This window comes from Choloepus didactylus, chromosome 4, assembly GCF_015220235.1.
Source record: "Choloepus didactylus isolate mChoDid1 chromosome 4, mChoDid1.pri, whole genome shotgun sequence".
NCBI classification, from domain to species: Eukaryota; Metazoa; Chordata; class Mammalia; order Pilosa; family Megalonychidae; genus Choloepus; species Choloepus didactylus.
The window spans coordinates 89,578,021-89,591,761 of record NC_051310.1 but is presented as its reverse complement, the minus strand read 5'-3'; the positions used below and the strand labels follow the sequence as shown (position 1 = coordinate 89,591,761).

Genomic DNA, 13,741 nt, shown 5'->3' with positions numbered 1-13,741 from the left:
CCATACTCTGTTTTGTCACACTAGGTTAAAAGTCTACATGTCTGCAAGACACCTTTGCCAACTGGCTTCCTGTTAAGTTCTGTTCGTGAGAAGCAATAGAGAGAGATTGGAATTCAGGAGGAGGGAGAAAAGGACACCTTTTTGTGTTTTCCAGTTGAGTTAATGCCTCAGGAGCAGCAACAGGCAATTGTCTCAACCCCCTACTTCTTTGGGCACAAGCAGCACCAGCACTGCTGCCCTCCCTCAAGGGTACCGGCAGGAGACCAGATGCAGCCCCTCACCACGTGCACAGCAGCCGCTCTACACTCCTTCACCTTCTAGGCTGCACCCTTTGGGCCAATGAAGCACCTGCCAGGTCAGACCCCCTTCTCAGAGTTCCAAGCACCAGCCCCCTGCAGCCCCTCAAGCTCCTGAGTGCTGGTAATTCTACCTCTTTCCTTTGGTCCTCCAATTCTTATAAGTAGCAGCTGCTTCTGCGGTTATTAATTTCTCAGTCTCCTTATTATTCCCTTTTTGAACTTTCATACATCACCCACTGCGTGAACCAATTCCCTGTATTAAATCTCCTCTTTTGAAATACCTAGCATCTTGGCTGTGTCATGTGTTGTTTTTGTAATTAGAAAACAATAAATCTATTTTAAATTCTTTAAATGTCGTAATTTTACTGAGCGCAACTCTTAGAACCTGTTAGTTATCATATTTATTATTCACGTTTCCCTTAGGAATTATATTAAGTACCACTGCCATTTTTTCCCTTCATCAATCTTGGGCATAGATGCTTTCTTTAAATCTCCACAGCACAGCTGAAAGAAGGTTGAAAGGCTTCTTAACACTTAACTAAAGAATAAATGATATAGCAGAAGATAACAGCTCTCAGAAAATTTAAAACTGATTATTGGTATAGCTGGTCTCATTTTTAAGTGGCCACTTAAGGGATTGCTTCTCCTGGCCCCCTCTATGTGGCAGAAGCCATTTTTCCTCTATGACCTCTAGGAGCCTTTGGTTAAACCAGAGTCTCCTCTGTTTCAAGCTCAGGAGAATTCTCTCTCCCTCTTAAAGGTTCAAGGATCTGACTCTTTCCAGGATGACTGATAAGGGAAATAACCACTCTATTCAGGGGCCCCATTGCTCCCTACCCACAGGGAAGTCTTCATGGGCACCAGCACCAATTATCATGGCAAGCAGGGTCACTGGTTTGATTGAAAGATCCAGTACCACATATTCTTGTGATATTTGTATGATCCCAGGAAGGTGGGAGATAGCCCAAGTAATGACTGAGGTTGAATTTCTCACCAGTCTGCTGTTTGGGAGCTCAGAGAGTATCTTCTGCTCTTACTTATTCAAATAAAAATAACATAATCATGAATTAGCCATCTAATTGTTAAACGTAGCTGATCTATGAAATCCAAAAGTCTGAGAACCACTGCTATAGGTTATTATATCAAAGATATTTTAAATACATTAAAAGGTTAGAGCGGAGGTTACATCAGAGGGAACCCCTGGACATATCAAAACAGGATAGATGAGGTATGGTCTAGCCAAAAGGTAAAGTGAGCCCAATGGGGATGACCATAAACCCTTTGTGATCCTAAACAGTTGAGTAAATATATATTACAGAATGGGCACTGGCAATAGGAGCCCAGTGACAATAAATACTCAAAAGTCTGCTGGCTGGTGTTTACAGTCAGAAGCAGGCAGCAACAGGAAAATAAGTATTCCTCAACGGAGAAGACTAGCAGGCCATGGTAGAGTATCAAGGCCCAAGTCAAGGTGGGAACTTGAATTCCACGAATCAATTCATTCATCCTGCACCAAAATGGCAGAAAGCTAGGGAAGGCTATGCCTTGGCTCATCCAAGGCATACTAGATATGAAAGTCTGGGTCAACAAGACTAACTTCAGAGTCTATTTGTTGATCTGCTAGTATCTCTATCCAACGTTAGGAAAAGCTGATAGGCTGAAATAAACATGGAGTTTGAAGCTAGACAAAACTGGGTTCAAATCTGAGCTCTGTTAAAAGCTAGCCCTATAATCTTGGGTGTGCACATATGTATGTCCTTTAATTATCTAGACCAGTTCCCCTATCAGTTCTGCCTTGAACTAACTATGTGATCATGGATAACTCAGTTTACCTCTTCAGTGTCAGCTTCCTTAGTATTTGAAGGACTGGGCTAAATAAAATATAAAACCCGCCCAGCTCTAAAATTTTGAGACTCTTTCCTTAAGTCTATAGCAAAGCAGTGTTGGAGAGACATGAGTTCTAGTACTGGCTCTGTAACACCAACTGTTTAAACTGCACCCAAGACTTAACTCTTTCATACTCAACTCTCCTTGTCTAGAAATTGGATAGGAAAAGACCTACACTTGCTGAGCCATAGTGAAAATTAAATAAGAATATTCGTATAAGTAATTAGGTTATTTCTTAGCCTATAAAAATGCTGAATAAATGTTTTTTAGATGAAGTCTGTGAGTACTCATATTGAAACAAAATGAAGCTCTCACAACAGTGGAAGCAAACAGTGGAGTGAAAGACTATTTGTCATTAACTTAAAATGGTCCCAAGTTGTTAGGATTTTCAAGATTTTTTATCTGATTTTTATAGTTTAATTTGTTTTCTCTAGTGTATTCAGCTATTACTTCTTAACACTTTTGCATGTTTACTTATAGTAGGTCCTTTGCTCTTTACTGCTGTTTGCTTCTGTTCCACAATGGCCTTAGAAAAAGACAATCAAATTTTTAGAGTTATAAATGCACTAGGAATCAATATTCCCTGAGCTGAGCTGTGATTTGACTTTATAAAAACTTATTTTGTCTCCATCATCCACCCAACAACCAAAGTCAAAAAATTGGAAATCATGCTGAACTTCTTCCTCTCCCTCATCCTGTCCCCACTTACACATATTGTCTAATTTTTAAGTTGAGTCACTTTCTCCCCACTTTCCACTCTACTCAAGCCCCAATTATTGCTTTGTTGATAATTGTCTAACTCAATTTGTTGACCTCCCATTCAATTTCATCTCACAGCAGGAAGAGTTATAAAGGTGAGGGGCCACTCCAAGTCACTGCCCCCCTGGATTGATTAGGACTCAGCCCAGTTGGGTATAAAATACCAGGCCAGCCAGACTGTAGATTGCTTCTTTTGAAATCTAACATAACTAACCATCTTTGTACTCGTTTTCCTGTTACAGACATGTGTTGCTAAAAGATCCTTAGCATGGCAAGACCCACCAAATTTTTGCTATAAAATCCTGGTTTTGTCTCCCTGGCCACTGTAATCAAAACCTCCCAGCTATCCTCACAGACTCCATCACCTTCACCACAAAAGGAAACTACTCTACTTTTACACATTCCTGCCAGCTCCATGGGTCCCATAATTGCTTACGAAAGAAAAGTACAGTCTAGAAGGTTAGGTACCAGATTCAGGTTTAGGTGCTCTCATCTTTACGCAAGGATCACTTCTTTGCTGGTCAGACCACACACAAGGCAGTGATATCACCTTTAAGAAGCCTATTAATAGGAGTATCTCAGAGAAAGTCAATGAGGAGGAGTGCATTAGAGACCATATCACAAAAGCAATGTTTAGGTGAACTGCATCAAACTCGGAGAGGATTCACAGGTGGAGTTCAGTCATGTAAAAGGGAGATTAGATTTTACCCATGGGGTTCCCCAGGGTGCAAATGGGCAAAGACAAAAACATAGTAAAACAAAATACCACCTATTACACAGAATGGAATGGGGATGCCCTGAAATCGAATGTCCAATCACGGAAGGAGGTCAAGTGGAAACTAGATAAACCACATTTAGGCCCTTTCATTGTGTGGTGATATGCAGCCATGGCAGTCTTGAAACTTTTGAAAATGATAGGCTGTGACCTGAAGATTTTCCTATGGGTAGAGTAACACTATGATTTCCAAGCCCCTTCCAGTCAAAATTCTTCAGGTGGTCAGAGTAATCTACAAAGTGCCTCAAGCTGCATGAAGAAAGATGCTATATAAATAATAAAAGTAATTTGAGTCACAATAAATAATTGTAATGATGACAAATAGCAGTGTCACTGGAAAGAAGCTGGCCTGCCATTAGGGAGCCTAAATCAAACAGCTGTGAGCTGGAAATAATGTGTGGCCAGGCCAGGTGGATTCTCGGTGGCTGAGACCACATTAACCTTTGAACCAAAGACCTGGCTCAAGCCCCTGCTTTGGAGATGTGAGCATTGAAATGGAAGAAACTACAGTACTTATCCCTGAGCTTGAATATTGCTTTGGGCTTATGAGACCTTTCCCAGAAAAATGAGCAGGGCAAAGTCAGGGCTTCCTACAGAAAAGAAAACTGAGCAGGGGAAGAGCCAGAATTCCAAATGGAGTTATGACTGAAATCCATTGCTCTTTCCATTATATCCCACACAGGGAATCTCCTCAACCAGACCCCAGACAATTCAATGGAAGGGAAAACTTCAGAAAAGAGCCAACTTGGACAAGAAAAATGTCAAAATGGGATTACATCCTTCAAGACACCTTGGGTGACTGCTTTCTATCCATTTAGGCTAAGAAGTCTAGCCAGTAAAATCTCTGGCCCCTCGAACAGTGAAGAGGCATTCACTGATGTCCCAGAGTGGTTCTCCAGAGCTAAAGGAGCACTGAGCAGGGGACAGCAGGGTTCTGTTCTACCAGGAGAGGATACTGCTTTAGGACTTTGACCAGCTTGAGGTCTAAGGACCATAACTGCTGCCCAAGCTGGACCAAATGCTCCTTAGAGAAGCACTTGGCCTCCCAGTCTCCACATGCTTGAAGACAAGGCAGACGTCATAGGCAAAGAAGAGGGACCCTGCTCTCTGCCACACATTCCCTGCCCTCCAACAACCTTTGCCAAAACAACTAAAGCCAGGGAACTGCTAAGCCAGGAGGACCTGTTAGGAACACATCTTTCCTTTTTTTTCCTATATGTTGAAATTTTATTTGTACAGTCTTTAACTGTGATCTGCTTGCGTTTTTGAATAGTTTAACATGTTTTATCATTTGAAATTTATGCTGTTCTATTTTTATATCTTATCTTTATATTTTTAACTTTTTAAATTTAATCTTTTTATGCTTATCATTTGAAGTTTGTCTTTTCTCAGCTGTTTAATATTTAGTTTTTCTCTTAATTACTAATTTTTCTTATATTTCTTAAATCATTTTCTTATTTATTTAAAGTCACTTAAATTTTATCTCTTTGAAGTATTTGTTTTCTGTTTTAGTATTTCTTGTCAATTCTCATTTTATCTTTTCCATTTTATGTAGTCAATATTACTCTATTTCTCAGTTTTCTGAACTTATACTTTGGCTTCTTTAATATTGTTCTTCAAAAGTGTGTATTCTTTCTCCATTTTTAGCTTTTGAAATCATCCTTTCAATATTTTGTGTTTAGCTTATAGTCTATATCTGCGATAAGCTAGAATGTCCATCCCTGTAGTAAAAAAACATCTATTACCGTAGGAAGGGACTCCAGCCGCTTTCCATAGAGTCTGAGACAGGGACCTGTGAGAGCCAGTCCTGCCACCCAGTCACTGGTTGTGCCATTTTGAATGTATTATGTCCCCAAAACCGCCATTATCTTTGATGTAATCTTGTGTGGGCAGACATATCAGTGTTGATTAGATTGTAATTCTTTGAGTGTTTCCATGGAGATGCGACACATCCCACTGTGGGTGATGACTCTGATTGGATAGTTTCCATGGAGGTGTGACCCCACCCATTCAGGATGGGTCTGAATTAGTGTCCTGGAGCACTATATAAGCTCAGACAGAAGGAATGAGTTTTGCTACAGCCAAGAGGGACACTTTGAAGAACACACAGGAGCTCAGAAAGTAGCTGCAGCTGAGAGACAGTTTGAAGATAGCCACTGAAAGCAGACTTTTGCTCCAGAAAAGCAAAGAGAGGAAAAATGCCCCAAGAGCAACTAAGAGTGACATTTTTGAGGAACTGTAGCCTAGAGAGGAACGTCCTGGGAGAAAGCCATTTTGAAACCAGAACTCCGGAGTGGATGCCAGCCAGGTGCCTTCCCAGCCAGCAGAGGTTTTCCAGATACCAATGGCTGTCCCTCAGTGAAGGTACCCTGTGCTGATGCCTCAACTTAGACATTTTATGGCCTTAAGACTGTAACTGTGTAAACAAATAAACTCCATTAATAAAAGCCAATCCGTTTCTGGTATTTTGCATTCCAGCAATGTTAGCAAACTAGAACACTGGTCATCAGTGGTTTCCCACATCACACTGGCCATGTGACCTCTGGGCCTCAGCTCACAAGCTCTCAGGATGCTGACCTCTTCCAAAAGACCTTATCAGACACTGGAAGTCACCTTTTCCAATATATATTTTGAAGGCATATAGGGGCTGGGTGAGGGGAAGTCCTCTCCCAACCTTCTCCCTTTCAGCCACTGTTCCATATGGCCAAGTTGTCACCTTCATTCTAGCTGTATCCAGAATCCTGTGAAATACAACTATGCACAAAGATATATGTGCAGAAAACATTAAAAAGTAAATCAAAGCATTGGTATTACTAACTATGAGATCACAGTTTGAGCCCTGAATTGACCACAAACCCACCATCTGACCTGCACAAGTCATTTGGTTACTTAGGACATCAGTTTTCTCCTTTTTAAAAGAAGAGTGTCGGACTAGATTGTTTCTAAGTACTCCTCTGGCATTAATTGCCTATGGATCTATACCAATTTGAAGAAACTGTGAGGCTGGCATCCAAGTGCATAGACACTATGTTGTCATTAATACCAGAAAACAGGAGCCCAAGAGAATGTATTTCTGCCAAGAGTACAACGGCCTCTCCAATCATGCCCACTGGGTGAAAGGACAGTGTGCTGCTAGAGCAGCATAAATGAGGGCTAGGTCGGGCCAGGTGCCTGACATACTTGCCATTGATGACACCATCTGGGTTGAGCATAGGGATGATCTTGAAAATGAAATTTTCCCTCAGGAGCCTCGCTGCAGGGTCACTACTGACCAGGAACTCCAGGGCCCCTTTCATCACCCAGCTGGCATTGCTCTCTCCAGGATGAACTCGGGCAGTGATCACCTGGTATGGACGCTGCCCTGCAGAAAAAGGGACATGGAAAAATTAAACCTAAAGGAACTTTCCATTTCCATCAAGATGGTCTCCAGGGAATTATGCCTGGCTGGCATAGAGTCCTAACAGGTTGATTGTTCCTAATACATGTCTGATCTACTTTAATCTGTTGTCCATCTGCCTCCATTTTCAAGGTCTACAAGACTTCAGGGAGCGTAAAGTTAGAGCTCAAGGCTGTCATCAAAAGCATAAGTATTTAGTGGTATGAAAAGAGGCCAAGAAGCAGATTTTATCAAGACCACCCCAGAAAATAATGAACTCTCTAGAGTTCCGTCCAATAGCATGATGCTGAATGTCACAGTCTGAAACTGAATCTTATCTTCATCACATCACATCTGTGAAATCTTAGGCAAATGACCTAATTTCTCTGTGGCTATTTTCCCATCTGTAAAATGGGGCAATAATCCTGATCTCATCTGATTGCTATAAAAATAAAAGGTATAAATGTAAAACCCTCAGCATATTGCCTGTCATTCAATACATTCAGTACATGCTAGTTCCCTCCCTACCCAGTTATAAAGTTTGTGGGTAGTATGATTCCTCTCATTCCCCAAAAGAAATAGGAGTTAAGTACAGAAGTGTTTTATTGGGAACTTCATAAGTTATGACTTTACCCAATTTGACAGAAGAATGAAGTACCTAGAATCTCAATCTTGGGGTCAAGATACTTCCTTTTCTTCTCAAAGGGAGTCAGAAAATTACTCTCTGCCAAGTCACAGAGAATGCACTGACCTCAATAGACTTAAGGAGAACTCATTGATGAAGGAATGATAAGTGTGCCTTCCTTCCTTTGCTGATAGAAGACATCTGGGGCATCATAGTGTTGAGATTTATTCTGAGGCATGTCTGTGGTAACACCAGGAATTCACTAAGTATACTCTAACCTCTTGCCCCATTTTTTTACTTTCTTTCCCTTTTGTAACCTCAACCAATTCTTTTTTGCTCCTAAACCCACCCTAATGACAATAACAAAGTATTTGCCAGCTATAAACACCCCAGTCACTAAATAGCCTAAATGTTAGTAAACTGGTAATTTCTCCCTCACATCATTCAAATATCTATGATTTAAATATATCTTTTCTTCCCTTGAACTGTAGGCATTTTGAAGGCAGTCTGTGTCTCTAAATCTGTACAAAGAAAGACAAAACAGAATAACTCCATAACAGAGCTAAAGAACAGGTAGCAGAAGATGCAAACAGTTAAACTTTGTTACTGAGTTCTATTATCATCAAATGAAGCAAAAAACATTCTCTCTGTCCCAAATTTCTGTTGACAGACATTACTTCAATTTTAATAGATTGATTTTTTCCAAGTTGTATCAACTTACACTCCTGGATTAAGTATGATTAATCCATTTTAATTATAATTAAACTATTTTAATTATGATATATTTTATGTAATTCCAGTTCAATTTCTTTAGGATTTTTGCATCTACGTCTCATGAGAGAGATGGGCCTGCAATATTTCTTTTTGACATTATGTTTTTACTGACTATGGTAAGGGAAGGTCACTTTAACCCCTTATAGGTCATCTATTCATTGCAGATAATAGTTATGTTTTTCTTTAATCAGATGTCTTGAGTGTATTCCAGGACCTGCAGCAGACACAGGGCAGCAAAAGTTGAATAAATTATACTCCTTGTTCTCTAAGAGGCCATGGCATTTGTCAGTAGCACTCAATATGCAAGCAAATGATGACAAGTTAGTTAATGGAGATGTATATAAAACACCAAAAAATAGATCTAATTCAAAGAGGTAAGGACATTTTCAGAGATGTGATGGTATTTGGGCTGGGTCTTGCAGAATAAGTATGACTTCACCAGACAGAGAAGGTGAGAATGGGTTTTCTAAACAACAAAAAAGACTTGCAAAAACACAGAGGGGTGAAAGTCAGCAGCACATTCAAGAATGAACAACTATGTGTGGCTGAAGCAAAGGCTTTGGGATGGTGGCACTTGGATTTAGGAAAGAAGACTGGGTGTCAAACATATATTTTGATCAAGGATTTAGACTTTATCTTATAGGTCATTCTCAATCATGTCAGCATCTCACTGGCGTTCTGTGATCTGTGATGGGTCTACTGGAAAATCATCAGTTACCAATAAAAGTGGGAACATTTGCTTATGGTATGATTTATATAGCTGGCACAAACTGCTGGTTGCCTGCCCAACAGCCTTTCTTCTCTTTCTTATTAACAGACCTCCAGTTCTGTGGGGAAAGGAATGTGTCCAGATTGAAATACCCTGCTTCATGCATCCTCTTTTAGGTGGGAGTGGCCATATGACAGCTTTGGCTGATGAGATGTCAGTGGTAGCAGGGCCTCGTTCTTTCTAAAGGGGACAGTTTCACTATCTTCTTGGTTTTGCCTCTTGTCTTTGGCCTTTCCTATTCATCCTGCCTTAAACATACATGTGAAATCTTCAGGTAAGGAAGCCAACTTGAGAATCAAAATCATATGCCAAGAAGGTGGATTGAAAAGGCAGAGAGAGCCTGGGTTTTTGATAACAAGTGACATCTTCAAGATATCACAAGATACGGCATCTTCCATATTTATGGATATTTGAAAAAGTACATTGGATAAGCCAGTGAAATCATGTTTCTGTTACATGCTGTTAAGCTCTAGTCCTGTGAAATAAGATCAGATTAAAAGATATCCCTATAATGTTATCTTGAATGGCATGCATTTCAGTGTGATTTCTAGACTGGGGAGGAAAGAATGAAAGACAGAGTTGCAATAAGAATAATATTTTACATGTGTGCCCCAGAAAAGAACAGTTGAGCATTATTTTAAGAAAGAGAGTCAAAGATTGTTTTTCACCAAGAGAAAGGCATGCAAAAGCCCGCATTTTAGAAAAATAATTCAGATATTATTGTACAAAATACATTTGCCTAATCGGAGACAGTATGGCATAATGGATTAAAGAACAAATTTTAGAGCCATTATTTCCAGGATTCAAATTCCAGCCCTGATATTTTCTACCTATACCATACTCTATGCCTCTTCATTTCCCTGTAAGTCAATGGGAAAACAACAGCACCTAACTCATGCATTTGTAATGAAGATTAAATTAATTCAACAAGGAACATGCTTAGGTGAGCTGTTGACACATGGCAAGTGTTCAAATAAAGATTAACTACTGTTGGTGCTGCTGATTATTATTATTCTTATTCCCAGGAATGCTCTGTCAGTTACCTAAGAAGTTCTCTGAGCCTAAATGTTAAGAGATTTGACCAGTTAAGTGGATTATTACTACATCCTTCTTTTACTTATCAACTGACATAATAAAGAATTTTTATATTTGGGCCATTCTTTACACCTCAATTTCACTCATCCAAGAGAAAATGGGATGACTTCCTTTAGGAAAACCAAAGGGCAAAGGAATGGATGTTTCAAAATACCATTGGAAAGATGTTTTATGACAAAATGCAGGAAGTCCCTGCAGAAATTGAGGATTGGATTGGGTGCTCTGCATGTAAGACTAATGATTCATAACTGGAACTTTCTAAGCATGGATCTATATGGCTAGGAAGCTGAGCACAGTTGAAATTAACTGAAGGCCAACTTCCCCACTATATCATTTGCTCACAGTCACTTTTCACTCCTTCCAAAGCAAGCTGTATTGGCACTCCAATAAAAAGCTTGTTGAGAAATAAAGAGGCTTAATGAATGTGTACCCAATCAGTAGCCTATTTTCAGTCCTATAATTCCGTATCACTCTCTTTGTGGTTTCTGAATTACATTAATTTGCAGCATATTGAGCAATCTTCTGCAAATAACAATTTTATTTTTCCTGTCTTATTTCTTTTTACTTTTCCTGGGCTTATTATTTTTCATGGTTCGGGGTGGGGGGACAGTATTTGTCACCCAGGAGACGTTTGGCAATGTCTAGAGATATTGCCAGAACTGGGGGAAAGTGGCATCTACTAAGTAGAGGCCATGGCTGCCTCTAAACATTTTACAATGCATAGCACAGTCCTCGCAACAATTACTTGGCCCCAAATGTAAACAGTGGTAAGACTGAGAAGCCCTGGTTCATTTCACTAGTTAGGCTCTCCAGAACAAGCTGAACAGAAATGTTGATCGTGACAATCCTTGCCTGTCCCAATTTCAGAAAGAAAGCTTTCAATAGTTCACCATTAAGACTATTTTGAAAGTATTCTTTATCAGATAAAGGAAGTTCCCTTCTATTCTTAGCTGACAAGAGATTTTAATTTTAAATTATATCACATTATTTCAAGTGACTTTTCAGAATTTATTGAGATAAATACATGATTTTCTACTTTATTTTGTTAATATGGTAAATTACATTTTTTTAAATTTTGTATTTTTTATTGAAAACCACTTCACATATATAAAAATGTATTAATCAACCAACTACCACAATCATCAATTCACAGACACTTTTGTTTCCTCTGTACTCCCACCCATTCTCCTCCTCTCATGAGATTTTTTGATTTAAATCTCAAGCATTATTTTAACAGACTGAATTTTTCCAAGTTGTACCAACCTTACACTCCCTAATTAAAAGCATTTTAATTATGATATATGTTGTGTAATTCCAATTCAATTAATTTCTTTAGGATTCTTGCATCTATGTCTCATGAAAGAGATTGGCCTGCAATTTTTTCTTTTTTATAATGTAGTTGTCAGACTGATACAGCAAGATTATGATGAGGCAGAAAGCCTCACCTCTTTTTTTGTTCTCTGAAAGAATTTTATAAGATTGGAGTTACTACTTCTTTAAATGGATGGTAAAACTCCCTGGTGAAGGCATCTAGGACTGAAGTTTTCTTTGTCAGAAGATTTTAATAACAATCTATCATATATAGTAACAAGTCCATATTATTTCAAAGCACATTCAAATTATTTAATAACAAATCCAACTGTTCAGATTTTCTGTTTCTTCTTTTGTCAGTTTGGTAATTATACTATTCAATAATTTTGTATTTTTAATCTATGTTTTTAGTTGTTTTTAAACCCCTCTTATTATATCTAAGTATCTAAGAATTTCTAGTGATGCTTCTTCCTTATTTTTCTGATATAGAGGTTTGTTTCCAGAAAAGTTTCAAAAGGAATTTATCATCGTTAGTGTTTTCCAAGAACCAAATCTTTGCTGATTTTATTTTATATTTGTTTTCTATTTCATTAATTTATCCTCTTACTTTTTCTTTTCCCTTCCTTTCACTTTCTTTGGAGTCAATGTTTTTGTTCTTTCACCAAGAAAGTGAGATAGTACTTAAATCGCTGGCCTAGCATATGATGAAATTTTGTAAATGTTATCCATGTGCTTAAAAGAATGTTGTTGGGTAGTATTCCACTTAGGTCAAGTTTATTAATCACATTGTTCAAGTTTTCTACATTCTTACTGATGTTTTGTCTGCTTGTTCTAGTAATTACAGAAAGAAGTGTATCAAAATATCTCCAAAGATGATTGTGGATTTGTCTATTTCTCCTTATAATCTTATTGATTTTTTATTGATTTATTTTAATGCTATATTGTTAAAAGTGCATACAGATTCAGAATTGTTACATTTTCCTGATTAACTGAAGGCTGTTTTCATTGGAATTTCCAAGTTCTTGAACTTTCCTATACTTTTTTTTTTTTTACTTTTTCTTTGATTCTCTTTCGATTTTCAGAATAACAGTTGTAACACCAGCAAATAAATGTTCCCTTCTCCTCTAAATACATCTCTAATTTCTTAGACAGAATTCCTTCAATAACATGAAATATAAAAGAGTTCTTTTAAGCCATGCAATGTTATCACAACTGGTGATACCTGACAAATTAGCAAATAATTTCAGCAAGCTATGTTAAAAATGTGTAGGTCTATATGTAACCACATTTGTAACAGAATTTCTACAGCCTTTTAAGCTGAGAAGGTACTTTCACCTATATTATTTCTTTAGCACCCGGACTAAATAACGGGCAAGATGGGTAATTTCTTATTCATAAGACTAGAAATTAGAGAAAGCAAGAGCAAAAACTTAGGTGTTCTTAAACAAAGTCCAATTATCTTTTCATCTTATCAAGTATTATATCACATGCATTTTCAAGAGGAAGGCTGAAATGAAGCCTGTAGAGAGAAAACATGGAATACTGAGGGGGAAACAAGCACTAGATAAATTATGAATTAGGAGACTTGGGTTTGAGGCGAGATCTGCCTCTTTACGATTCACTGGATTGGGCAAATTCAAATCTTTCAAAATCTCAACTCCTTACCTGTAAAGTAAGGCTCTCTTCAGTTCTTTGCAGCACTAAATTCAGTGATTATCAATGGTGGTGTGAAATATGGTAGATAAAAATTAAACTTTTTAGCTAATGATTCCAATTCCCTTCAATTCTGTTACATTCTTCCGTATTCTTTTAATAGAGCTGCTAACAAGAAGCAAAATTACATGGCACGTCATCTCTTTTTTCTCCTTTTCCAAAATTCAGATGCAAATGCTAATAAGCAGTGAAGTGGTCAAAAGTCAGGTGGCAGCAAAAGAAAAACACAAAAATGTGGGTGATCACTGCTAATAGCTTCAGCACAATGACGCATGGGCCAGATCTGTCTTGCTCCTCCCAACCACAGATGCCCAATTATTTCCCAGATGAACCCAGATGGTAGCTTTCCAACTGTTCA

The 13,741-nt window shown here is 38.4% G+C and overlaps 1 protein-coding gene across 1 annotated transcript in view; it reads right to left on the bottom strand.

Moving 5' to 3' along the window:
* The window catches only part of AGBL1 (ATP/GTP binding protein like 1), a 1,004,372-nt gene that overhangs the window by 530,713 nt on the left and 459,918 nt on the right, over positions 1-13,741 (bottom strand). The window contains exon 19 of the mRNA XM_037832989.1: positions 6,901-7,081. Within this exon, the coding sequence (XP_037688917.1) occupies positions 6,901-7,081 (181 nt within the window). The remainder of the gene's footprint in view (positions 1-6,900; positions 7,082-13,741) is intronic.